We start from the raw sequence: 27,758 nt of genomic DNA, 5'->3' as shown, positions 1-27,758 counted from the left end.
TTTTTTTTGTTCTTACTTTTCTCAGTTAGATCGCTTTAAAGAACCCCCTGCATATGGGCCCATGTGTGACATTTTGTGGTCAGATCCACTGGAAGACTTTGGTAATGAGAAAAGCCAAGAACATTTTACTCACAATACAGTTAGAGGGTGCTCTTATTTTTACAGGTAAGTCCTTGTATATAATGTAATCGGCATAGATGAGTCGATGTATGTGTTTGTATCATACACCAAACTCTCGCTCAGAATAATCTTTCTGGTGGACATTACCCCCAATTCTCTCATTGGTAGGTGATGCTTGGTTCAGGATGGCTGGAAGGAGATTTCTGGCAGCTTTGAATTAGTTCTGGAACAATACCTACACTTTCCAATTAGTCAGCGTTTGTTGTGTTAACCTCTGGTGAAGTTCCGGTGCTGCGCCTTTGTTAAATAAACGTTACTATAGCCAGTATAGCATGGTAACTGCCTAAAGAATTAATCTTCCAGTGTTTGTTTTATGACATTTAGTGACAACTGCTGTTGGAGAGATTGTAAAAATGTATATATCTTTGCTAGAAGAATTACATTTTACCATCATTGTTTTCTATCCGTAAAAATGGAGAAGGGAAGAAAACAAAACAAAAACACATACTTTGCTTCAGCGGTGATCCCCTTCAGCTTCTCCCTCTGTCTTCCACCTTTGTGAGTGTACAAGTGACATCACTTGTGTGCCACAACGTCAGGGGGAAGGGGGATGGGGTAGAGAACGGCCTCTTGCGGCTAGCGGCATAATGCGACCTCCAGCTAGAAGAGTGATTGACAGGCCGGGAGTCAGTGGCTCCCTGTCCTGTAAAACGCAGCACCGTATTTAACTGAATGCGCACATACAGTTAAAGGAAAAGTCCGGTGAAAATTTTTATTAAAGTATTGTATTGCCCCCCAAAAGTTATACAAATCACCATTATACACTTATTGCAGGAAATGCTTATAAAGTGCTTTTTTCCCTGCACTTACTACTGCATCAAGGCTTCACTTCCTGGATAAAATGGTGATGTCATGACCCACCTCCCAGAGCTGTGCAGGCTGTGGCTGCTGGAGAGGATCATGGCAGGGGGACACTGAGGGACACAGGGCACTGGAGGGACACTGAGTATCCCTCTGCCATCATCCTCTCCAGCAGCCACAGCCCGCACAGCTCTGGGAGTCAGTTCGTGACATCACCATTTTATCCAGGAAGTGAAGCCTTGATGCAGTAGTAAGTGCAGGAAAAAAGTGTATATTGGTGTTTTGTATAACTTTTGGGGGGGCAATACAATATTTTAATAAAAATTTTCGCCGGACTTCTCCTTTAACCCCTTAGCGACCCATGACATACCTGGTACGTCATGGTGCCGCGGGGGGTGTTCAGAGCGGGACCCCGCTCTGAACGGCACCGCTCCCGGCTGCAATCTGCAGCCGGGCAGTGCCTCTATTAGCCGGCGCCGGTCCCGTTGCCGCGCCGGCTAATTAAGCACTTCAATGCAGCTGTCAAACCTGACAGCTGCATTGAAGTGCTTTATTACTCACATCCCTGGTGTCTAGTGGGACTGATCTGTGGGAGATCCGTTCTTCTGGCCAGCCTGGGCCTCAGTGTCGCACTGACGCTGATCCCGGCTCGGCAATAGATTGCTATGGCCTGCAGCAGGCCATAGCAATCTATCACCAATATGATGGATCATTGCTGTGTATATACACAGCATTGATCTCTATGAGACATCAATGCTTTGTATATACAAGTCCCCCTGGTGGGCTTCTAGTTTATGTAAAAAAAAAAAGTTAAAAAGGGTTTTTATTAATAAAAAATCCCCTCCCCTAATAAAAGTCCAAATCCACCCCCCTTTTCCCATTTTATAAATATAAATTAATAAATAAACAAATAAATATATTTAGTATCGCCGCGCGCGTAATCGCCCGAACTATTAATTAATCACATTCCTGATCTCGTACGGTAAACGGCGTAAGCGCAAAAAAAATTCCAAAGTGCAAAATTGCGCATTTTTGGTCGCATCAGATCCAGAAAAAATTTAATAAGTGATCAAAAAGTGGTATATGCGCAATCAAGGTACCGATAGAAATAACACATCATGGCGCAAAAACTGATACCTCACACAGCCCCATAGACCAAAGGATAAAAGCGCTATAAGCCTGGGAATGGAGCGATTTTAAGGAACATATATTTGTTAACAATGGTTTGAATTTTTTAAAAGCCATCAGATAAAATATAAGTTATACATGTTACATATCATTGTAATCGTAACGACTTGAGGAACAAGCAAAACCAGTCAGTTTTACCATAGGGCGAACGGCGTAAATGCAAAACTCCCCGAAATCAAAACAAATTCTTTTTTTTTTTTTCAATTTGACAGCGCAAATAATTTTTTCCCGGTTTCGCAGCATATTTTATGGAAAAATAATGCCTGTCACTGCAAAGTACAATTGGTTTCACAAAAAATAAGCGCTCAAATAAGTCTCTAGGTGACAAAATGCAAGTGCTATGGCCTTTTAAACATAAAATGGAAAAAGCAAAAGCGCAAAAACGAAAATTGGCTTTGACCTTAAGGGGTTAAAAGGCCCAGCATCAGCACTTACCTGGGTGCTGCCGCTGGTCCAGGCTGCCAAGCAGTGCATCGAGAATTCTGGACAGTTTCTGGCTGCACATAGGTCAAAAAAGGGTGCAAATTTATGCACAAACAAAGCAGGGGCCCTTTTGCCGTCATGCATACATGTGATTGATAATCCCCCCACCTTTATTGTTGTGCTGAGATTGGCATAACTGGCAAACAGCTCAGCTCTGAATGAGAAATAACTGTGCACCGTAGAGGGGAACACTCAGGGGCCCAATAACAGCAATTAGATCACTAGAATCGCCCTGTCACCACTCTCAAGGGTTAATCTGACAAATCCAGGTTTAAAAAAAAAAAAAAAAAACTTTGACCCCCTCTTTAGCTGTAGATGACCAAAAATAGTGACATTGACCCCTCCACTTTCTTAAACTTTCAATATTTTGAATAAATATTACCGTAAGTATCCTTTTCCTCTTTTCAGTTGTGTAAACCGGAGGGGTTTCTTATACGGTATATACGGTATATAAAATACATAGGCATAAGAAGCTAGACAAGGGCACTAGAATTTTAGTCTTATTTACTAGGTTTTGTGATTGCTGCATAATTAACTTTGATAGGATAGTTTATCATTGTCATTGCTGGGAATCTTTTCTTATTACCACCGTTCCTCAGGAGGGAAGCTGGCCACTTAAACCATTTGTCTTGTGCTGGATCTGACAGACCAAATTTTTTTTTTTTTTTTTTTATAATATATTACGGGCTGATGTAGTATATTGTATAGAACTGGCCGTAACATGTATATATTCTCATCATTGTAAGCAGCACTCCGGGCAATTTTTGTTCTTCTCTGCTAATAATGTAGATTAGTTAGGGTAGCACCAATAATTTTCTTACTATTTGCTTTATTTTTTAAATATGATCCCCATTCCAGTTCTTCTGTTAACCAGTTAGACCTGTACTGTCTCTATGCATTTCTATGAGATTATAATTCATAGCAATGCATAAAATAGTGACTTTAGCTCCACACAGTTAGCTCTGTTGGATTCGGACAGTCAGCGTGGGGTCACATGGACTATCCAGATGACTGGAATGGGGATGGCTATTTAAAAAAAATGAAAGGTCTAGTAAGAAAATTATCCATGTTTAACTATTTTACCAGCAGGGAAGAAAAAAACTATTCTTCAGCTTCCCAACCATCTCCGGCGGATGGACAGTCCCTTTAACCATGTGCCCACAGTAGACCTTCCCTACCACAAACAGATGCCAATTTCATATGATGTCAATTATTCTGCAAATAATTTTTAGGTCAGGTAGTGTCCTGGTTAGAACTAATCCCAAATGTCCTGAGGATGGATACGGTAATACAGTATACACTGTATGGCTTTAACATACTCTTCAGAAGTATCTAGAACTATTGTAGTGATAATGACCATTTCTATGCCTTTTTACTATATAAACATTAGAAGGTATTTTAGAACACCTACATATTACCCCTACAGGAGCCTTTAGGACATTCCATTCTAAATATGGAGTGGACCCCCGACAAACTTGCTTAACCATGTCTGTATGGATTACCATGTCTTGCTTTATGTGCAGGGGTACAATCATGCTAGAACAGGACTAAACCCATGACGCTGGAAGCGCTGTTGTCCAGAATGTCCTGGTGTGTGCAAGCATTAAGATTTCCCTTTACTGGAGGGGGCTAGACCAACCTCTGAAAAACTTTACATTTGGCACAATACAGTAGTAAGATGGGTAAAGTTCTCCTGACATTCCCCCAACCAAGAAGACTCATCCATGAGACTGCCAAATAACGCCCCCCCCCCCCCATTTTTTTTTCTGTTAAAGTGTCACTGTCGTTTAAATTTTTTTTGCAGAAATCAATAGTACGGGCGATTTTAGGAAAGTTTGTAATTGGGTTTATTAGCCGAAAAAAAGCATTTTTATCATGAAAAAGCAGTTTGAAGCTCTCCCCCCTGTCTTCATAGTTCTCTTATGGAGAGGCGAGGGGTGGAGGGAGATGAGGCACCAAACAGGACAACAAAGAGTTAATTTACAGCTACATCACCGGGCTCCTCTCCTCTGACGTCAGCACTGACCTCTCTGACCTCTGAATACCAGCTTTCACACAGGACCCGCTGTGTAATCCTTTGTTCTCTGCTGCCGACTAATCTCCCACCTCCCCTCTCCATAGAACAGACAGGGCTCGCCTGATGTGAAAGAGTTGAGATTTCCTGATAATGAGCAGTGGATGAGAGAGAGGCGGGATGGGGGACCTGGGGAAAGTCTTCTAGAATGCAGATAATGGCATATTTGCCTAATAAACCCAATTACAAAGTTTCCTAAAATTGCCTGGACTATTGATTTCTGCAACATCAACAAAAAAAAAAAAAAAAATACGATAGTGACACTTTAAGTCCAATGAACATATTGCCTCTGGTCCTGTAGTGGCGTCCTTTTCACCACTCCATCCGACACTTGGCACTTCCATTGCATAGTTTTTGTGCTGATTTTATTGCCACATGAGCTTTGGAACTGTGCTGTTATTGAGTCAGCCGAGTGTTTGTGACTTTTTTGTACTATGCCCCTCAGCATTTGGTGGACCCCGCTCGGTGGGTTGCCTTGATACCTAAACGCTTCTGAATAATACCGCACAGCTTTAGCTTTGGCTGTCCGGACATGATGGGAATTGTTTTGCAATAGCTGGAGAGCCGAAGGTTCCCCATCCCTACTTTAGAAAGTCTTAGTACATGGGGGAACCTGCTGTAGCTTTAATAGTAAGGTTTTTACACTGTCGCTAATGATTTGTAGAGAGGTCAGGGTGATATTTTATATTAAAAATGTTCCTTAATAAAACACAATTGACACTTCAGTTATTGTTTGCCGTCTATGTAAAGCAGCTGTTACCATGGCGACATCTTATGTTCCAGTGTATTAACCTAAATGCAATTGGATAAATGTTTTGTGCATAAAGTATAATGAGGTCAGCGCTGTCGGTGACTGTACTGGTGAACATTCGCTTTAACTTTTCTGGAAACCCTTTTTCCTTTTGATCAGAGAAAATAGACTGTTTCATTTCCCTTTGTTCCCGACACTTATGAAAGAAGATGTCTCCTCTAATTTGCTTATTTTGCTTTGAAGAAAACACTTTTCTTCTCTCAGGGTTTAACCTGATATGCAAAATTTTCTTAGCTGAGTCATTTAACAAATATATTTTGTGTTTGAGTGAATTGATCGTCTTTCCCGACCAGAATCTTGGAAAACTGGGTTAAAAATCTAATTTTTTCGAAGTTGAAGTGATAGCGGTCAGCTTTAAATTGTAACATCCTTGAATAAACAATGCTCAAAAAAAATAAAAGGAACCGGAGCAACGCCATGTAAGTCCAAGTCAGTCGCACACCTGCGAAAGCAACCTGTCCAGTTAGGAAGCAACACAGATTGTGAATCCATTTCTCCTGCTGGTGTGCAAATGTAAGAGACAACAGGTAGAAATGATAGACAATGAGGAAGACCACCCCTATAAAGGAACGGTTCTGCAGGTGGCGACCAAAGACCATTTCTCTATTCTAATCTTTTTTGGCTGTTGATTTGGTCCCTTTTTTGTTTTGTCATTGCTCTCACCCATAGAGGTAGACCAAGGCATTGTCTACAACCCACAGAAGGGGCTCAAGTAGTGCAGCTCATCCAGGATCAAGGCAGGGTAGCTGGCTTAAAGAGGTACTCCAGGCCAGGGTTATTTTTCATGGATGGCCGGGAAGGGGGTGGGTATAGAAGACATCACGTTTCAAGCCGCAGCTCAGCCCGGGAAGTGGCAGCAGGACGGTAGAACGGGGTGGCGCGATCCGGGACCCAGCGCTGTAACCTACTAGGTACTCTTTGCCGTTCAGCACCAGGAAGTCCCAGATCTTCAGCACAGCTGTGCCTCAAGCCTGCTACCCTGCTTTGATTCTCTACCAGGTTCTGCCGGCCCCGTGGACTGTCTGCAAGAGGCATCATTTGATCTCGCGGTCTCGCGTTAGTAGCACGACCACCCCAGGTGAGCGTTTTTTGAGCAATAGCTGATTTCCAGTTGGCTGTATTACACATTGTGCGCCCCCTTCTATCTTTCCTACAGTAGCTCATCCAGGATGGCACATCAATGCGAGCTATGGCAAGAAGGTTAGCTGTGTCTGTAAGAGCATGGAGCAGATACCAGGAGACAGGACATTACACCTGGAGAGGTGGAGGTAGCCGTAGTGTCCATAGTATGGACCAGATACCAGAAGACAGGGAGGGGGCAGTAGGTAGTGTCTAGAGCATAGAGCAGATACCAGGAGACGTGAAGGGGGTGGTAGGAGGGCAACAACCCAGCAGCAGGACTGCTAGCTCCTCATTTTTCTGAGCACATTTTGCTGCCTGCAAATGCTCCAGCATGACTGGTTTGGCAGTGGGTAAGTAATGATGTGGGGTGGATTTCTTTGGAAGGCCGCACAACCCTCCATGTGCTCGCCAGAGGTAGCCTGACTGCTAGTAGGTAAGGGGATGAGATCCTCAGACCCCTTGTGAGACCATATGCTGGTGAGGTGAGCTCTGGTTTCCTCCTAATGCAGGACTATGCTAGACCTCAGGTGGCTGGAGTATGTCAGCAGTTCCTGCAAGATGAGGGCATTGATGCTATGGACTGGCTTGCCAGTCGCCAAACCTAAATCCAATTGAGCACACCTGGGACATCATTTGTGATTTAATTTATTTTCCTGGAACCCAGTTCCAATGTTGGCCATAACAATTAAATGGAGAGAAGACATATGACAAATGATGCTGTAACTAATCTGTATGTGTATGTATAGTATGTATATGCCTTGTTCTGACTGGTCTTATGGAGTTGTGTTGCACCTAAAGTTGTCTATAAGGTGGCATTAACTGCTCCATAGATGGACACCCTGTAAAATATGATTGCTTTTAGATGTTTACCATTAGTTTACTTTTTTTTTTTTTTAAATCACATAAGAATATTTATTTCAGTGTGATGGTGGGCCAATGCATTGGTCACCACAATTCAGTGAATAGTGGCCGACTTGTCATTCCAAACCGTTGCAGAAGAGTATAATAAAACTGGCCCATAATAATAGTATAAGTCAACAGTGCCCTCTATCACAAAATGCAGCATGTCACTTAGGGCCCTATTACACGGAACGATTATCGTTCGAAAAATTGTTAAATAGTTCGGATTTGAACGATAATCATTTAGTGTAATAGCAGACAACGATTTAACGACCAAGGAAAAATCATTAGTCGTTTGATAGTTGGTACCTATTTTTATCGTTAATTGTTTGCAAATCGTTCGCATGGAATAAGACGTCGTTAGGACGTTCGCAGTAGCGAAGAACACAATAGCGACGACAAGAAGAATGCAAGAACAATCATATGTAACGATCATCGTTCCGTGTAATTGGGCGAACAATTTCAGGTCGTTCGCAATTGCGGGCGTTTGAGATCGTTGAAAAATCGGTTTGTGTTATAGTACACTTACTGTTCTTGTTTGGATTAGATCCTAGATCTTTACATTTACACAAAGTAAATTTCAGGTATAAACTACCAGTGTTCACCAATGATTAACATTACTTTTGTATTGTCAATCAAAATGCTCAAAAGGTTTCATTTCTCATTGGTCAACATTTGTCCACTTAAGTTGGGATTATTGTTTTTGTTGTAATGAGAGTTTGTGCATGTAAGGCTCCGTTCACATAACATTTCAGGGTCTCCGCTACTCATATAACCTTTGGGATACTTCCAAAAAAGGATTCTGTCATATATTGCATTGCGCAAACCTAGTTTACTAGTGGCCAAATTTGGTCTGTTTCACATGTGTACATGTTTTTGGGGACACACAACCATGGCTTACTATTAGAGATGAGCGAACCGAGTTCGGGTTCGAGTCCATCCAAACCCGAACGATCGGCATTTGATTAGCAGTGGCTGCTGAACTTGGATAAAGCTGTAACGTTGTCTGGAAAACATGGATACAGCCAATGACTATATCCATGTTTTCCACATAGCCTTAGGGCTTAATCCAACTTCAGCAGCCACCGCTAAGTTCGGGTTTGGATGGACTCGAGCATGCTCCAGGTTCGCTCATCTCTACTTACTATGCTTTAGTGTCCCAGAGACAGAACTTTTAAGGGAAAGAGAAGCATCTCCCTTGTTAATATCTTCCTATAGCTCACGGGGTACGGAGGATGAAGGAAAGTTCCTTACATTCATATTTGATACTGTTTCCATGATATTAGCAGTTTATCTTTGCTAATTAGGTGTTGTAGTGTACTGGGGCAGGACTACCACCCCCTGTGCACCTGTCGGCCCCAGTGGAGGGTGTGTGTGCAGATTGGTACATTGGGGGGCAGTAGTGCCACCACCAGTGCACCAAAGCACCAAACTTACCTTCATCCTCAGCTTCCCATGTGCTGTAGGGATATATCAGCAGGTCAGATGCTTCTCGTTTCCCTTTAGATCAAATGTAGTCCAATGTTGAACGTGTTTGGCTTATTTCCCGATCTATGCTTTGTTAGTGGGACACAATATTGTAGTCTGCTATGCTTTTATGGCCTGCAAACAAAATGTATCCATTCATGAAAAATGCCAATTGTAGTCACCGCCAGACTACTTGTGGTACATTAAAGTCTATGGCCATAGTTACAGTGCCTTGTACGTCCGAATGGCCTTATGTATACTGTGATGGTGCTCAAAAACTTTGGGGGAAATTTATCAAACTGGTGTAAAGTAGAATTGTCTTAGTTGCCCCTACCAACCAATCAGATTCCACCTTTCATTGCTCACAGATTCTTTGAAAAATGAAAGGTAGAATCTGATTGGTTGCTAGGGGCATTTTAATGCTCAAAACTTAGTACAATACAATTACAGTACATTAGAAGTTACTTGCAACTACTATGTTTGGTTTAAAGGCGGGTTTTTGCACACAGCGTTTTTCAGGCAGTCATTTTTAGCCAAAGCCAGGAGTGGATTCATATAAAATAAGAAATACAAAGTAAAAATGTAATAATACTGTCACCCCCCCTTTATTCTATGGGCGGTTGTGAACAGTATCGCCTAGGTGGGGCCCAACTGCCATGAAGCTCCGCCCAGGTGACACTGTCCACCAATGAAATGAAGTGATTTTAGAGCAGAAAGAACACAGACAAGTTTTATACAGGTATATATCAAATATGTAGCATCTAAGCTTGTGGATGGCACAGAGAACCACACATAGAGTAAAGAGGGTGACAATATCACTTTAAATGCCTCCCTCCCACTAGATCCACTCCTGGCTTTGGCTCAGAATCTGCAGCGGCACTTTTCTATATACTGCCATGTGTGATACCGGCCTTATTCATAGTCACGTGGAAACTAACTGCCTTTTCTGTAATCTGTTATTGCACAGATTGTTATTCCATAGGTTTTACTGGTTATTTAAGTTTATTAATATTTAGTGTTTTAAACTCATCTACTCGGCTGTTTTTGGAAAGATTGCAGATTACAATATCTGTTAATTAAATTGGTATCTTTTAAGAATTAAACCTTGTTTTTCTTTTTGCAGCTACCCAGCTGTCTGTGAATTCCTTCAGCACAATAACTTGTTATCTATACTTCGAGCTCATGAAGCCCAAGATGCTGGGTAAGATATTAGTTTGTATTAAAAATGTCAATTTACTCTCTAAGGCTATGTTCACACTACGTAAAAGTACGGCCCTTGTTGCCATCTGTCTCATACGTAGTGTGAACATAGCCCAAGGCTGTGTACACCCTGGTTACAGATATTACTTTTTGGCACCAGTTGATTTGGAAACCGTTTTTTTTTTTTGACTTGAATAGGGTGAATTCATATACAGCAGATTTTGTTTAAGAAATTTTTAAGACCCATTCATCTAAACAGCTTCCATAAATCGACCTGCTTGCTACTGATACAACCCTATTCGAGTGCATAAAGTGATTTTCAGTTAAAGAAATTACTGCTACAATATCAACAAGGGGTTAAAGGGGTTGTCCAGCTAAAACCTTTTTCTTTTAGATATACTGCTTTTAGAAAGTTATATAGATTTGTAATTTACTTTTATTTAAAAATCTACTGTCTAAAAGTACTTATCAGCTTCTGTATGTCTTGCAGGAAGTGTTTGTTTTCTTTTCAGTCTGACACAGTGCTCTCTGCTGCCACCTCTGTCCATGACAGGAACTGTCCAGAGCAAGAGAGGTTTTCTACGGGGATTTGCTACTGCTCTGGACAGTTCCTGTCTTTGACAGAGGTGGCAGCAGAGAGCACTGTGTAAAACGGAAAAGAAAACACAATTTCCTGCAGGACATACAGCAGCTAATATGTACTGGAAACTTTGAGATTTTTAAATAGAAGCAAATTACAAATCTATATAACTTTCTGAAACCAGTTGATTTTAAAGAAAAAGATCTTCCCCGCAGTACCCCTTTTAGTAGCTGCTCATTGTATATTAGGGTGCTCACTGAAGAACCATCATGTGCATCACTGCTAGGTAGTAGATGATGTAGTAAAATTCTTTTTGAGTGCCCAGAGACTTTTGTTCGGAAATAACATGGGGATAAAAGCAAAATAGTTCTCATACCTCTTAGGTCTATCTATGGGGGTTCAAGGAATACTAATTCTTCTTAAGAAGAGTCTGTTGTAAAGAATTGTGGAGACTTCTCCACACTTCTTCCTGCACATTCCTGCTCCACTGGGAATTCTGGGAAGAAGGGATATGCAAAATAGCTCTCATATCTCTTAGGCAAAGAGATGTCCCTTCAAGTCAGTGTCTCACTCTATCTAGGAGTCTTAGAACATTGACTGGGGATCTGTGCCAAGCCAAACAATCTCTCCAAAAGTAAATAACATAAAAGCCATTTGAGTACAACATGGGCATAGTACAGGGTGTCGCATAATCTTTCATTAACCACGGTGGATCTTCACTCTGGCTTAATGAAAAAAGTTGTGCAACTAGGCACCTAACCGGCAGGTGCAACAAACAAATAGGCAAGATAAGCTGACAGAAGGATATCATAGTTAAAGGAGAAGTCCAGCGAAAATTTTTATCAAAGTATTGTATTGCCCCCCAAAAGTTAAACAAAGGACCAATATACGCTTATGACAGGAAATGCACATAAAGTGCTTTTTTCCCTGCACTTACTACTGCATCAAGGCTTCACTTCCTGAATAACATGGTGATGTCACTTCCTGGATAATATGGTGATGTCACGACCCGTCTCCCAGAGCTGTGCGGGCTGTGGCTGCTGGAGAGGATGATGGCAGGGGGATGCTCAGTGTCCCTCCAGTGCCCTGTGTCCCCCTGCCATCATCCTCTCAAGCAGCCACAGCCCGCACAGCTCTGGGAGTCGGGTCGTGACATCACCATGTTATCCAGGAAGTGACATCACCATGTTATCCAGGAAGTAAAGCTTTGATGCAGTAGTAAGTACAGGGAAAAAAGCACTTTATAAGCATTTCCTGTAATAAGTGTATATTGGTGATTTGTATAACTTTTGGGGGATATTACAATACTTTAATAAAAATGTTCACACAACTTCTCCTTTTAAGACAATTAAAACATTAGGAAAGAGTATGAGTGGGTAAGGAAGGGGGTGTAGGAGTGGAAGAATAAGACAGAGAAAAAAGAATGGGGGGAGGGGGGGGTTAGGATGTATGGGCCAAGAATGTGTCGCACAATACCCTTGTCTCCGCCACAATGCCAGTAGTTTGAAGGGGTGTCGGGAAAGAATATATATTCCCTGTTCTTTTTATTTATTTTTTTCTCTATTTGCAGGTATCGCATGTACAGGAAAAGCCAAACAACAGGCTTCCCTTCCTTAATCACAATATTTTCAGCACCAAATTACCTAGATGTATACAATAATAAAGGTAAGCCATCGCTTTGTTGTAACATTAAAGCACTTTAACAGCACTATGACAATTTTTCTTGGATTCATCAGACATGACATTGAGATAAGTGAAATTCAATTTGGTTCTGTTTTTTTAAAGGGGTAGTCCCATCATCTAAATTTTTGTTATGTGATAGGGAATGCAAAAAAAAAAAAGCATTTCTGCAAAGGCTTTGCAGGTCTCCAGTGCTTGGAGTGTCCCTGGAGAAACATGTAACCTCAGTGGGAGACACAGCAATGCTGAGCTGATTCAGCACTCTGTCCTTGTCCCCCCCCCCCCGAACCGCGAAGTAAGTGGAGAAGAGCCGAATTCTCAGCAGACTGTAGCCACAACATATGTGTTCAGCTCTTGTATTTTACTTATTAAGCTGGATCCGGGACAGACAGTATTATTGCCTCTGTATCCTCGACGTTGTTGCTGTGTATTAAACCTACAATATAGCTTTAATTGTTTATGCTGAGTCAATAAAGGATATGTTAAGTGTTATCTCTTTTCCTTTACTGTATTCTGCAATATAGGATTCAGTGCTGCGTCAGGGATTTATGATAATTTCTATCATGTTGCTATTATAGCACTTACAAACCCCACCGCTTTCTTTTCCCGTTTCCTCTTTGTCCCCCCCCCATTCTCTATTATGATTGTTTTTATGTATTGTTGTTTTTTAAGATTTAAGATCTCAATAGAAACTGAACATGTTGAATTCTCAGCAGATGAGAACACACGTTTAAGATGAGCCAGACCTTTGTCTGAAGACTAATTAAAATCCGTGTCTCAGCAGTGCGTAACAATTGTGACTCCGATCTTACACCTCTTGGACTATAAAGTGATTGACTGTCGTTTTAGGAAAGGAGGGATCAGATCTAACTCTATAAGTCTACTCTATCTCTAGATACTTTTTCTTTTTCATATGTGACCTTTGCTACAATTAACCAAAAACCCTGTTTCTGCAGAGCACAATGTGACCTTTGTGGCTTGCGAGCTCTGCCTAAAAAGTCATGGCGACTAGATTACATTCTGACAGTCTTAAGCAGGAATTAATAGATATGTTAGATCAAGCGTGTTTATTTAATGAAGGATATGGGGATAGCCAAGGACTAAAATGGGTTTGAGATATATGTTGACGTTTTAATGCAGAGACAACTTCTATAAATAATGGTGCATCTTGAGCTATGCTGCAATATGGGGGCATCTTGAGCTATGCTGATCCCACTAATCTTCTAACTTTTATTAATAATAGGCAAAGCTATTTTAAGATGGATAGCGAAACAGAATAGTGGTCTGTGGAGGAAAACATATGTTGTTAAGAACAGACTCTACTTACCCTGAAAATGTAGGATTGACCCAGAAGACAGTCTATGCTTAACAATGGCAGTTTATGGTGGACCCCTCTGTTTGTAACATTGTAACGAAGACTGGGAGTGATGCTCATTAGGGTACGTTCACACTGAGTAAATGCTGCCTCAGTGTGTCATAGCCTGTCTATGAGAAGGTTAGCACGCCTGCGCTCCTGTCACTCTCAGCAAATTAACATGACCTTGAGTCAGCAGAATATGACTTGGCCTGTATAATATAGTGAGTAGCCCAAATTACTGTGTATAAACCAGGGACATAACTATAAATGGCTGGGCCCCATAGCAAACGTTTGATTGGGACCCCCTCCTGACTAACCACTAAGCCGTTGAGAAGCCATAACTGCAAGCACTCGTAAGGAGTACTTTCAGGTAAAGGGACATTTGCAGAACCCGGGAGACCTGCTCGGCCACCAGGGGCTGCAGATAATGACAGCTAAGAGGGCCCAGTGTAGTGCAGGAGCAAGCCATGGGACCCCCTGATGCAGCAGGCCCCATAGCAGCCGCTATGGCTGCTACAGTGGTAGTTACGCCCCTAGTGTGAACCTAGCCTTAAGCTGGTTTCCGACAAGTATAATACAGACAGGAGTCTCAGCCTGACCACAGGTCTAATATTATACTGTAGGTTCCTATGATGCTTTCAGTTTGACTTGCCAAAACTATGGTCAGGCTTGGGCTTGCCATACTACCAATTTAGTATGGGTTCCTCCCACTGGGGGCGGGCCGGCCTGCCTCCAGTGCTTCATCCCCGGCCCAATACCTGTAAATAGAACAGCGCCATACACTGGAGCCGGTTCGTGGTGAAAAAAAAAAGGACCGCGGCACCGGCTTCCCTGCGCCCGCACTGTTCTATACATAGGTAATACTTAAAGCGAATGTACATTTTCCTTTACTAGTCTAAAAGAAGGACTTAAGTTTCCTCATTTATTCTTGGCACTGTAACTAGAAATTACCTGCAGCCTGTCAAGGAGCCCCAGATGTTGCCAAGTAAGCATTTTTAGTGTATTTAAAATGTCATCTTAATAACTTTTCAAGCCAGGCAGGTGCCAGTAGGCCATTATATCTTATAATAAATTTTTACTCTGGAGCCGTTTTCATCAAGGTTCATGTTGAATTTTCCCATTTCATCTTGGCCGGGCTGTTCAGCATGCAGTGTCAGTCTTTAGCGGGTGATTGGTCCTCGGTATTGCACTTGCTTCAGATAACCTAAAACACAAATTGGAGAAGCAAAGTCTGCGTGATTTTCTAGCATTCACAGGTTGTGGATAATGAGCGGATTCTATGTCCTTCATAGCGGAGTGACTTTCTATGTTTGTCTCTCTTGTTGCAGCTGCAGTATTGAAGTATGAGAACAACGTCATGAATATCAGACAGTTCAACTGTTCTCCTCATCCATACTGGCTTCCAAATTTCATGGATGTCTTCACTTGGTCCTTACCATTTGTTGGAGAGAAAGGTTTGTATGGGTTAAAGGTCACATTTCAAGAATTTTTATTTCTATTCTTTTATTTCAGCCGTGAGGGAGTTGTTTATTAAAGGAGAATTCCGATGAAAATGAAAAATCACCTGCAGCTAGGGGGGTGCGGCAACATAATAAATAAAGAATGTATACTTACCCGTCTCCATGGCCTTGTAGCGCCACTGGATGTAATTTTCTCCCGGCTTTCTGGTACGTGCCAGCGTGGCTCCTGCTTGGGCAACCTGGCTGATGCATTGCCGGCTCAGTCAGTCAGTGACTATAGCAGGAGGCCGGCGACTCTCACAGATCGGTAAGACAGGGGCACAGGGATGGGTAAGTATACATTTTTTATTATGTTTCCACACACCCCTGTCAGTAGATGATTTTCTTTTCATTTTGCCGGACTTCTACTTGTACCCACAATCTGCCCCCCAACCACTTATACCTTCGGATAGCTGCTTTTAATCCAAGATCTGTCCTGGGGTCCGTTCGGCAGGTGATGCAGTTATTGTCCTAAAAAAACACTTTAAACTGGCAGCCTCGTGCCCAACGTCCGGGGCTTAGAATGTCTATGCATTAGGCTGGCACACCCTCTCTGTCCCTCCTCTCCACTCTCCTCATCATTAGGAATGCTCCAGGCAGATTGTCTCCTATTCATCAGCTGTGTGAATACTGAACATGGGCTGGATCATTAAGGCACCTGTGCAATGTTCAGACAGGAGAAAATGTTCCAGTGGCATTCCTAATGATAAAGAGGGTGGGGAGGAGGGACGGAGGGGTGGTGCAACGTAAGGGCACAGATTCTTTAAGCCATGGCCATTGGGCACGGGGCTGCAAGTTTAAAAGTTTTTTTTTTTTTTTTGGACAATAACTGCATCACCTGCCGAACGGACCCCAGGACAGATCTTGGATTAAAAGCAGCTATCTGAAGGTACAAGCGGTTTGGGGGGGTCAGATTGTCGGTACAGAGTCGCTTCAAATTCATGTGGTAAACAATAAGCAAAAAGATATGACACCAAGAAAAGTTAATTGTGTCATTGTGCAGTCTTTGTAGTTTGGAGGAAACAAAACTTTTTGTGGAAGCTCATTTTTCTTGTTATTCATAGCAATGGTGGCCAGTCTGTATGGTGGCAGCAGTCTGCATTCTGTTTGGAACTATTTTCTAGAAGAGTAACATCTAAGAAAGATTACCTCTGGAAAGCATCATGAAGGAGAAACATGCTATGTTCTGTACATGAGGCCTAAGACTGTGTCAAGAAGGCAATCTTTCCCACATAAAAAGGCGGATGCCTCTAATGCACGTAAATGTCTGACGTTTCATGTCCAAAGTTTAAAGCAGTGCTAAGACCCCCATCGATTTCTAGAACAAAGGGCCCCTTCGTTCTATTGATCATGGGCGCCTCAGTACCTGGAACTTTCATTGATCCAAAATTTTGACATGTCTCTATGACTTGTCAGATGTTTGTTTAAAGATTAGCTACACTTTACACTGTACGCACTCGCACCGCTTCCAACGGGGATATCTTCGTCCTGGGACTAGTTCCAGGAGTGGGACTTGCAGGAAAGGGTAAGTATCCGGGGCTGCACCGTGGGGTCGGGCAGGCTCTGCGCCTGCGTCCCAGGTGACAGGTTCCCTTTAACTCTTAAATGTAAATGATTGTTCTATGATTTAATATGTATTAATAAGGGACAGATATATTGATAATGAAAAACAAAGAATTTATGTATACAAAATTAGATTTGTCCATATTAAGGAAATCCTGTCTGTTTTTCCCCACAGTGACAGAGATGCTTGTAAATGTTCTCAGCATTTGCTCTGACGATGAACTATGCTCAGATGAAGATGCTGATGGTAAGTACAATTTGGATTTTGAAGGCTCATTTATGCCCTACGATGTACCTTTTAACCTGTGTACTGTGGATGTGAGCATATGAGGACCTGGTCTGATTTACAGCATGGGTTTTACAGTGTGGTCTTCCCTTACATAACTTGGAAGAAATTGATGTTTTTGTGTCGGCTACTTGTATGGAAACTTGTCTTAAATGAATAACAAAATGGGTAACAATATCACATTTATTTTTTGTATTATGTTCTCCCTATTCTTCCAGCATGTGTTTTTTTTCCTCTGTACATTGAGACCGACCAACACCTACTAAATCCCACTAATTCCAGTCCTAACTATAGGAGTAGTATAGCAAGAAACTTGTCAACCACACCCCTATGTCACCTAACGTGACAGTACCACATTGTGTTACAGCTAACTGATGTCCATCTGTCCTTCACTGCCTATTACTTACTCAAAGTAGCAAATAGATGTGCCCCCCATGACTTGTGACAGAAGAGTTAGATTTCAAAAGTGGATCTGCAGCATATTATGTTGTACCATTTCAGGGCTAAATATTATAGCAACAGGTGCACACTCATATTAGCCAGAATGCACAAGAAAACAGTGAAAAATATTGGGGCACTCACACATTCTGTGCACGGTCCGTAGCGCTGTGTCAGTACAGTAGTGTGAAGATATAAACAGTTTCTGAGCTCCCGGCATTATAATAAATGATGGTGCAGGAAGTTCTGAATTTCTTCCATGCATGGACTGTAATTCTGGAAAGTGTGGATGCCCCTCGACCAAAAACAGGGAGGCGTGGAAGCTATACAGAAATGGTGATCTAGGGTATCAGGCATAAAAATATCAGGAAAGACTTAAGGATTTGAATCAGCATAGACTGGAGGAAAGAAAGGACAGGGGGGACATGATCGAAACCTTTACGTATGTTATAGGACTAATTAAAGTTCAGGAGGGAAGTGTTTTTAGTAAAAAACTGAACTCAAGAACAAGAGGACACAGAGAGGTTAGTTGGGGAAAAAATCAGAAGCAACGTGAAAAAAAATATTACTTTACTGAAAGAGTAGTAGATGCTTGGAACAAACTTCCAGCAGATGTGGTTGGTAAATCTACAATAACAGAATGTAAACCTGCCTGGGATATACATTTATCTATCCTAAGACAGACTAGATGGACCCAGTGGTCTTTTTCTGCCGACAGTCTTCTATTTTTTTATCTACAGCGTTAGGTATTGTACATGCTATATTTTTCTCATTTTATCTTTGAAACCAATTATTTACCACAAAAAAATAGTTTCGTGTAGAACGCCGTTCCTTATTAGATTTCTCAGAAAAGATGTTTTACAAACGTTTAGCTGTTGTACACTACCTATATCTCGCACAAGGTTAAAAGTTTAGAAGCAAATGCAAAGTCATTTTCTAAAGTTATCAGGAAAAAAAAAAAAAAGGTTAACCTGCAGGGCATATATATCAATACGCCTTGTCTTTACCAGTTTCACTAAGCAAGAAGGTTTGTTAAATATTTGACCAGCTTGGGTGCATAGACATTACTGCCATCTATATGGAAGTCTCCTTCACCAAACAGTCAACTGGGTGGTAGCATCCCACTCTTTAAAGATTGCGGTTTGCTAGCAGACATGGGTAATGCAAGAATGCACAGGTAATGGCATTTACCGGCTACTCAATGGCTCTTACTGAGTTCAGACTGAAAACAATGGATTTGATAGGCTTTCATCACTTCATCATTTGTCATGGAAATGGCATGTCGAGTGCTTTTCATCACCTAACCCGCTCACCGTTTGTGTTTGCTCGGTCGCTTCCCAGAGTTTCATTCTTTGTTTTCTATCCTTATGTTTCTTTGCTTTATTTTACAGACACTTTTTCATTTTATTAGTTGTTTTACACTTTCCCTTTTCTTTTTTTTTTTTTCTTTTCATCCTTCAAACTTTATTTGTTCTTTTATGTGTTTGCCTCTGGATTTTCATAAGAAGACCATCTTATTTATGCACAGAAAAAAGGTATTATGTGGTTGCAGAGTGGCCAGTGTGTGAGCATATGCTTCAGACTGCTTTCAGACATAGGCAAACTGCAAAATTATGTAAAAAACAAACAAACAGCACCCTATATAGTCAGAACCGCTTCAGCTTTGTTTAGTTCCAATCATGGTGCGTCCCGTTCAGAGACCAAAGCTTTGCATATTCTTGCGTACCAGCTTGTTCTACAGATATATAACTACCATTGATATGCATTTGTTGTGATTTACTACTAATATATGCATCCCGTATATACAGTTAACATTGCTTTTTTTATTTTTATTTTGGATTGTTAGTTTTGTTTTTTTACAGGTTCAGTACTGAAGATTTGTTTTAGACTTCACCACCCTCTTGTTGTTTTAGTGCTTTAACATTGAACATTAGGCTTCTTGTTTTAACTTTTACAGGATCGTACAACACCCCTGGCAAACTTCATTGTGGACAAGTGGGACTCAATTATTACAACTTTACATAGTTTAAATATTGTTTACAATATTTTCTACTTTTTCATGCTCCTGGCCATCTTCTGTTCTCTGCTTCCTTCCCAGTGCCGCGCTTGTTGCTTCAGAGCAGCCTGTCTGAGCTGACAGGCTGCTCTGAAGCTGCAGCACGCAGTGCCAGGAAGGAAGCAGAGGGCAGTAGAAAACCGGGAGCGTAGAGAGTTTATGTATAACAGTTTAGGACAAGGGCTGCACAGACATCGCTAATAAGCCTTGTAATAGGCTCAGTAAACGAGCGCCGATCTAGCAGATTGCTGCTTGTTTACATTTTTTTAACAGGCCATCATCGGCCCATCTAATAGGACCCTCAGGGATCCAGAATTATTTCATGGGCATTGCATGCGTTTGTTAAAGCGTAACTGTCATTTCAGGGTCATTTTTCTGAAAACAATAAATATCTATAGTACAAGCGATTTTAAGAAACTCTGCATTAGGTTTTATTTACCAAAATAGTTTGCTTCTGTACTGAAAAAGCAGTTTACCTAGCTCCCCCCCTGACTTTAGAAGAAGCAGGATTTTTGTGCCCATTATGCTCTATGGAGAGGGGAGGGGCTAGGAGGAGTGAGAAAGCACAGAGCAGTCCTTCACAGCACAACACCCTGCAATCTTCTCTCAGCAAGTTCCTAGATAAGCACTGACCTTTCTGACCCCTGAATCCAGCGTTTTAGGTGCCCAGACAGTCTCCAAACAGATGACTTTTATGTCTCCTCTTCCTGCTCCCTCATCTCCCTCGGCCCCTCCCCCCTCCATAGGATATAATGGACACAGCAGAACCCGTCTTCCCTGGCTTCTCTGTAATGAAGACGGATTTGCCTGATAATGCACAGATAAGAAGTGAGGGGGGAGGCTGGGAAATTGCTTTTTGAGTACAGAAAAAGGCTTTTTTGTCTAATAAAACCTATTATAGAGTTTCTTAAAATCGCTTATACTACTGATTTCTGCAAAAACAAAACAAAACAACAGTTACACTTTAACCCCTTAGCGACCCATGACGTATCTGATACGTCATGGTGCCGCTCGGGGTGTTCAGAGCGGGGTCCCGCCGGCAGTGCCTCTATTAGCCGGCGCGGGTCCCGTTGCCACGCCGGCTAATTAAGCCTCTAAGTGCAGCTGTCAAACCTGACAGCTGCACTTAAGAGGCTTCAGACCTCACGTCCCTGGTGTCTAGTGGGACGGATCTCCCCCCCGCGATGAGATCGCGGGGGGGAGATCCGTTCTTCTGCCCGTGCCGGGCCTCAGCGTCGGAATGACGCTGATCCCGGCTCGGCAATAGATTGCTATGGCCTGCAGCAGGCCATAGTAATCTATGACCGATCTAATCGATCTTTACTGTGTATATACACAGCATTGATCTCTATGAGAGATCAGTGCTGTCTATATACAAGCCCCCCAGGGGGACTTCTAGTTACAGTAAAAAAAAAAGTAAAAAAGTGTTTTTATTAATAAAAAATCCCCTCCCCTAATAAAAGTCCAAATCACCCCCCTTTTCCCATTGTATAAATATAAATAAATAAATAAACAAAGAAATAAACATATTTAGTATCGCCACGCACGTAATCGCCTGAACTATTAATTAATCACATTCCTGATCTCGCACGGTAAACGGCGCCAGCGCAAAAAAATTCCAAAGTGCAAAATTGCGCATTTTTGGTCGCATCAAATCCAGAAAAAAATGTAATAAAAAACGATCAAAAAGTCGTATATGCGCAATCAAGGTACCGATAGAAAGAACACATCATGGCACGAAAACTGACACCTCACACAGCCCCATAGACCAAAGGATAAAAGCGTTATAAGCCTGGGAATGGAGCGATTTTAAGGAACGTATATTTGTTAACAATGGTTTGAATTTTTTACAGGCCATCAGATACAATATAAGTTATACATGTTATATATCATAGTAATCGTAACGACTTGAGGAACATGCATAACAAGTCAGTTTTACCATAGGACGGACGGCGTAAATGCAAAACTCCCCGAAATCAAAACAAATTCGTTTTTTTTTTCAATTTGACAGCGCAAATGATTTTTTTCCAGTTTCGCAGCATATGTTATGGAAAAATAATGCCTGTCATTGCAAAGTACAATTGGTTTCGCAAAAAATAAGCGCTCATATACGTCTCTAGGTGAAAAAATGCAAGCGCTATGGACTTTTAAACTTAAAATGGAATAAGCAAAAGCGCAAAAACGAAAATAGGCTTTGACCTTAAGGGGTTAAAACAGACTATACAGGAGAAGTTACACATAAGAAATTGGAGTAGCTCCTTGCGGTGGCAAATCCCTGATGCAATCTGCATGATTTGGTGTGGATTTACCTCTGCTGATTTTCTACTGGCAAATATGGATGGAAAATCTAAAAAATATCTGTGGATGGATCCTTTAAGCTTCATCAGACATGGCGGGGGCGGGGGGGCACTACCTTGCCATTAGCTACACAGACTGTATTATGTCATGTCTGTCTTCCTCTCCGATGTCATACTTCTAACAGATCCCATAGTGTACGTTTTAGCATCCATAGTTTGTAATATCATCAACCTCTAAATAACATAATTTGCTCAAACCAATTTTCCTTTGTAAACAGAATCTTCCTAAGCTGTGTGGAAAACGAGGGAATTTGGGTGCCGCTTGGCTGAATTACTTAGATTTCCTCTTGCACTTATAAAATGAAGTATTTTACATGCGGTGTATACGTAGACTGTATCTTCACAAGTGCATATGAATCGCTCTGATTGACATTTGTTTTAATTGTATTAATTACAGGAGCAACAGCTGCAGCTCGTAAGGAAGTAATTAGAAACAAGATTCGTGCTATTGGGAAAATGGCAAGAGTATTCAGTGTACTGAGGTGGGAAATCACGTCTTTTACGTATTTTACAGAGAATCAGTTTGATATAAACGTTAGTTATTCCTACCTTTTTGTATTGCATCTTTTTTTTTTTCTTTGCCGAAAATTAATAATTATTTAAAATTTTTACTGTCATTTAAAAAGAAGGGTCTGGGTACTGTGATAGAGCAAGTGGGGAGAGTGCTTCTCTCTCCTCGCTGCAGGAAACAGGCTCCATAGACTTATCATGGAATCTGCCTGCAGCAACAAGCAGAGAAACGGGGAGAGAAAAGCCTTGACACTTGCACTACTGGTGGATGGGGGATTCTGCTGTATCCACCCAACCTGCTCCCTTGGTCCCTTCCCCAGGGCACAGGTACACTGACGTGGGACCCCACTCGCATCAGTGTGCCCTCTCTATATGGTAGATGCTGCCTGCCCCGGAAGTCCCGACCACCTGTCAGGAGTGCTGACATGCTTCCGGGACTTCCTGTGAAGACAGCATCTGTAACATGCTGCCTGTGTCAGAGGAGAGAACAGGGGAGAGTAGCACTTGGAGACCTGCAGCAATGGGGGAGCGTGTGGGAGGCGAGTTTTGTTTTTAGTCCAAGTTGGTCTGATCACCGGCACCACTGAACCCAGCATACAGCGTAATAAAAATTCACCTTGATTCCTTTAAAACCTTGCATATCACTCAGGGACTCACTGGAGAATGTACCGGTGGGACCCTGCAGCTGCAGTGAGGTCAGATATGGATGGTGGGCCCCTCAGGAGCCTTGGGCAGCCACTTGAAGCACCTACACTATAACCTGCCACTGACTGACATGTAAAAACTTTTTAACATGATGGTAACACTTTAGATACTGTAGTGTACATCTTAAATATTTCATTTTTAACCTTATTAGAATACTTACACACAAGGTTAAATTTAGTAGTCATGAATGGTGAAGCATAGTTTCAGCTAGTAAGACCTGCTCCCAAACAGTTCCCCTGATTTCAGCTAAACACCTCTCAACTTCTGAAAATTCTGATGTAAAGGGAAAGCTATGGTGTCATGCACGACCCCCCTTAAACCTTGCACTAGATATAACACAGTATATTAGTGTGTTCTTTAGACAACATTTTTGGTTTAAAGAGTCCACGAAAAATAAGCACAGCACAGTTTGTCGCAGGAGCGGGAACCACTACAAGAGAAATAAAGCCTCACATGGTCCCCATTAATATCAATGGACCCAGCTGTATCAATCACACACTTGTGTCTCAGACAGATAGCGACCAATCACAGTCCATTCTCAGGAAGGAAAGCTAAGCTGTGATTGCTCTGAGAGACACGTGTCCGATTTCTGTCACAGACGTTGATAAATCTGGGCCAATGTTTTGTCTGTGTAAAGCCCCTATTACACAAAGCAATTATCGGCCGTACTTGGCCGATTATTGGCCATTTCGGCCGATAATCGATTTTTGTAATGAAACGCAACGATCAGCCGACATGAACGTTGTAAACTAATCATTGTCTTTCAACATGTTGAAAGACAAACAACTTGGAGAGCAAAGATCTTCTGCTGTTGCACCATCTAACAGGAGCGGCGGCAGCAGACCGCTGCTATCTTGTATGGGCTCCCTGATCGTCCGGGGAGCCCTCTAGCTGCATGCCCCCACACACACTTACCTGTTCGCTGCCTACGCGTGTAATAGCGAGGAAGGAGGAGCAAGCAAGTGCTGACCTGACCTGGCGCTCTCTTGCTCCCAGGAATTGCCCCATGTAATAAGGGGCTTAAAGCATGGAAATGCTAGGTCCACCAAAGAGAAACGGAGATGTGTTTTTCTAACTTATTATGGGCTTTAGTTAACTAATAGATGAATAGATGTCCCCGCTCTTCTGTATCATTACAGAATACTCCAAGGGTCTTATTAGACAAAGTGATTTTTCGTCTTCTCTGATAAACGATTGCATGACAGCACTTTTGTGAACGACCTAACGACTTGGAATGACGGTCGTAATTACGATCAATATACGAATGATCGTAATAACAGACCAACGATTTCTCGCATGATAATCTTTCCGTGTAATAGGGCCCTAAAACATATTTGGAAGTGAGTTTCCGCAAGTTCATCATGTTGTCTCTTTTGTAGCAAAATGTTAATTTTTTTTACTTTTAACAAACCCATTCACATCAGCACACATTATAGCAGTCAAGCAGGTGCCATGGTCTTACATGCCCCGTGGTGGCCCAGTCTGCTGTTCGTTGCCATTGGGTGTGTGACTACATTGAAACTTTGCTCTGTATAGGTTGTTTTTGCAGCAAGCTGTGCAGATTCTTCCAGCACAGGAGATCTCTTGTAAGCAATAACCTGTGCATTTTAGTTTGAGGTCATGACGAGATTATCTGTCACTTTCCTCCAAGCCTCCCTTGCTGTTCTTTCAAGTAATTATTTTAGGTCCTTGGTCTCGCTTGGCATTATGTTCCAATTTATTCTGGGAGCAGAGCCAAGATCAGGGGTCTAATCATCACAGGTGTAAACACAGCTTTCAGCTGCTGCTCCTCAATGCTGTGTATGTGCACTTAGAAATCCCGCATTATATAGATGGGCTGCTGGTAAAACAACAGTTTTATAGTAATAAATTCCCTCCTCACACCCTACATTTCAGACACAGCGTTAGCTTGTTCCAGCACATCGGAGATAAAAACTTTCATTAGCGGTATTTGTAATTGATTTTAAAACCGTTCCAACATGGATTTTCTGACCTGTGGAACATACTACATCTTTTGGAATATTATAAAACCAGACAGGGAAATTAAGCCTGCCATTAAGAAGACATGAGGTTATTTCAGGTTATATCCACAAGACCTATATGTAGGTATTACATTTTGAGATGGCGCATCGTTTACATTTATACTGGTGGCAAATAAAGTAAGAACCTATGCTGGGATATATATATATATATATATATATATCCAAAAAGTTGTGTTTTGTGTGTGTGTATATATGTGTAATATATATATATATATATTTATTTATATAGTAATATTTATCTATTTATATACATTAAAGGGTTGAACTGATGCAAGACATCACCTTTTAGGATAGGTATTGTGTAAGGGTGCAGTCACATATTCCGCACGCGGTCCGTAAATACAGACAGTGTGCTACAGGATTGAATGCAGAGCTCCCGGCATCATAAGTCAGTGGTTCGCTTCAAATATGTAAAGCGCCATGTTCCTTAACCCGCCATGGCCTGGTGAATATTTTACCTGTCCACGCTCTGGTCTGCTTCTGTGCCTCCCGGCTCCCTAATGTCCGGAATGTCAGTGAGCCGGGAGGCACAGAAGCAGACCGGAGCGTGAACGGGTAAAGTATTCACCAGGCCTTGGCGGGTTAAGGAACACGCTTTACATACTTGCAGCGATCCAGCGATTGCAGCGACTTATGATGCCGGGAGCTCTGCATTTGATCCTGTAGCACATTGTATTTACGGACCTTTTTTTAATTAAAATGTTGTTATAACTTTCAAAATCTAAATCAACAGTAGATGTGATATAAAACAAGTTTGCAATATACATTCTTTTTTTTTTTGTTGTTGTTTTTTGTTATCATGCTGTAAAACAAAGCTGAACTTACCAGAAATCCAGGTCCAGTCTCCTATAGGGAGATTTTCTGACTGAAATAAACAGACTAAACACAAGAATTCCGGCCAGTACAGAGAGTCACGGCTCAATGTGTCCATCAATCACATGACTGCCTTCTCTCTGTGAGCGCTCAGATGGCCTGGGAAACACTGGACTTCCTGCTTTCTGACTGTTTCCTGTTTTTTGAGGGGAAAAAAAAGTCAGAAAACAGGAAGTGCAGTGTTCTCCATAATAACTAAAAAAAAAATAATAATGAATGTACATTGGAAACTTGCTTTATATCACCTCTACTGCTGATTTAGATTTTGAAAGTTATAACAACAGGGACACTTTAAATTTTTTTACATCTACCTTTTTTGGGAATAGTTGTAATAAAAGCACTAGCAATGCAAGATACCAAAAGGGAACCAATCACTCGAAAAATTCCCACACCACATGTAATTCTGTTATTGTTAAGGTTTCTCGGGATTAATAAAGTGATAAGCCTGTACCTAACATATGATGTGTGGTTCCTAAATATTCTATAGAATCTGTTCTTTTACTGTTAGTTGTTTCTTGCAGATTGTTCACATATTAGGTCATAGCCAAATCAAATGTATTTTATATATTTTTTCCCCTTTAACAGAGAAGAGAGTGAAAGTGTGCTGACTTTGAAAGGACTGACACCCACTGGAATGCTGCCTAGCGGAGTTCTTTCTGGGGGCAAACCATCACTCCAAAGCGGTAAGAAAATTTTAATTTGTGCCCTGATGAAGGACATCTCTCAAATTATTTTTTTCTTTCCTAAAATAATAAATATTCTTAGTATATTTGTAGGAACCCAGCAAGTATTTGGCCTAGAACACCTTAAATCTATCAATTAGCAATATTGGGAACATTAAAATTCTAGTTAATAATATCTCTGAACCGTGTGTCTGTTATTGTTTTTTTTTTTTTTTTTTTTAAAGTTAGAACAAGCATGAACACCTTACCTGAAAGTGAATCTGTCAGTTCTGTTTCACGTTCCAAACTGTTGATACTGTTAGATACATGAAAGGTACCATGTTGACCTAACGGCTATCTGTCTGTACTTCCATTAACATAAAGAAATGCTTTAACCCCTTAGCGTCCCATGACGTACCTGGTACATCATGGTGCCGCGGGGGGAGTTCAGAGAGGGGTCCCGCCGGGACCTCGCTCTGAATGGCGCTGCTCCCGGCTGTAATCTGCAGCCGGGGAGTACTCTATTAACCGGCGCGGGTCCCATTGCTGCGCCGGCTAATTAAGCCTCTAAATGCAGCTGTCAAACCTGACAGCTGCATTTAGAGGCACTGCGCCGCACGTCCCTGGTGTCTAGTGGGATGGGTCTTCTGGCCGGCCGGGAATCAGCGTCGCAATGACGCTGATCCCGGCTCGGCAATTCATTGCACTGGCCTGCAGCAGGCCAGTGCAATGTATCACCGATCTGATGGATCTTTGCTGTGTGTATACACAGCATTGATCTCTGAGAGATCAGTGCTGTGTATATACAAGTCCCCCAGGGGGACTTCTAGTTAATGTAAAAATAAAAGTAAAAAAAAAATTTATTAATAAAAAATCCCCTCCCCTAATAAAAGTCCAAATCACCCCCCTTTTGCCATTTTATAA

General features: G+C 41.7%; 1 protein-coding gene across 2 annotated transcripts in view; it reads left to right on the top strand.

Moving 5' to 3' along the window:
- PPP3CA (protein phosphatase 3 catalytic subunit alpha) overlaps nucleotides 1-27,758 on the top strand; it is a 181,848-nt gene that overhangs the window by 142,375 nt on the left and 11,715 nt on the right. For both annotated transcript variants that reach the window (XM_069978377.1, XM_069978378.1), the window contains exons 6-12: nucleotides 26-165; nucleotides 10,150-10,227; nucleotides 12,377-12,471; nucleotides 15,172-15,297; nucleotides 17,081-17,152; nucleotides 22,440-22,524; nucleotides 26,758-26,855. In XM_069978377.1, coding sequence (XP_069834478.1) covers nucleotides 26-165; nucleotides 10,150-10,227; nucleotides 12,377-12,471; nucleotides 15,172-15,297; nucleotides 17,081-17,152; nucleotides 22,440-22,524; nucleotides 26,758-26,855 — 694 coding nt within the window. The remainder of the gene's footprint in view (nucleotides 1-25; nucleotides 166-10,149; nucleotides 10,228-12,376; nucleotides 12,472-15,171; nucleotides 15,298-17,080; nucleotides 17,153-22,439; nucleotides 22,525-26,757; nucleotides 26,856-27,758) is intronic.

This window comes from Dendropsophus ebraccatus, chromosome 7, assembly GCF_027789765.1.
Source record: "Dendropsophus ebraccatus isolate aDenEbr1 chromosome 7, aDenEbr1.pat, whole genome shotgun sequence".
NCBI lineage: Eukaryota > Metazoa > Chordata > Amphibia > Anura > Hylidae > Dendropsophus > Dendropsophus ebraccatus.
The sequence above is the reverse complement of the archived record's forward strand: the minus strand, read 5'-3'. Positions and strand labels throughout refer to the sequence as shown.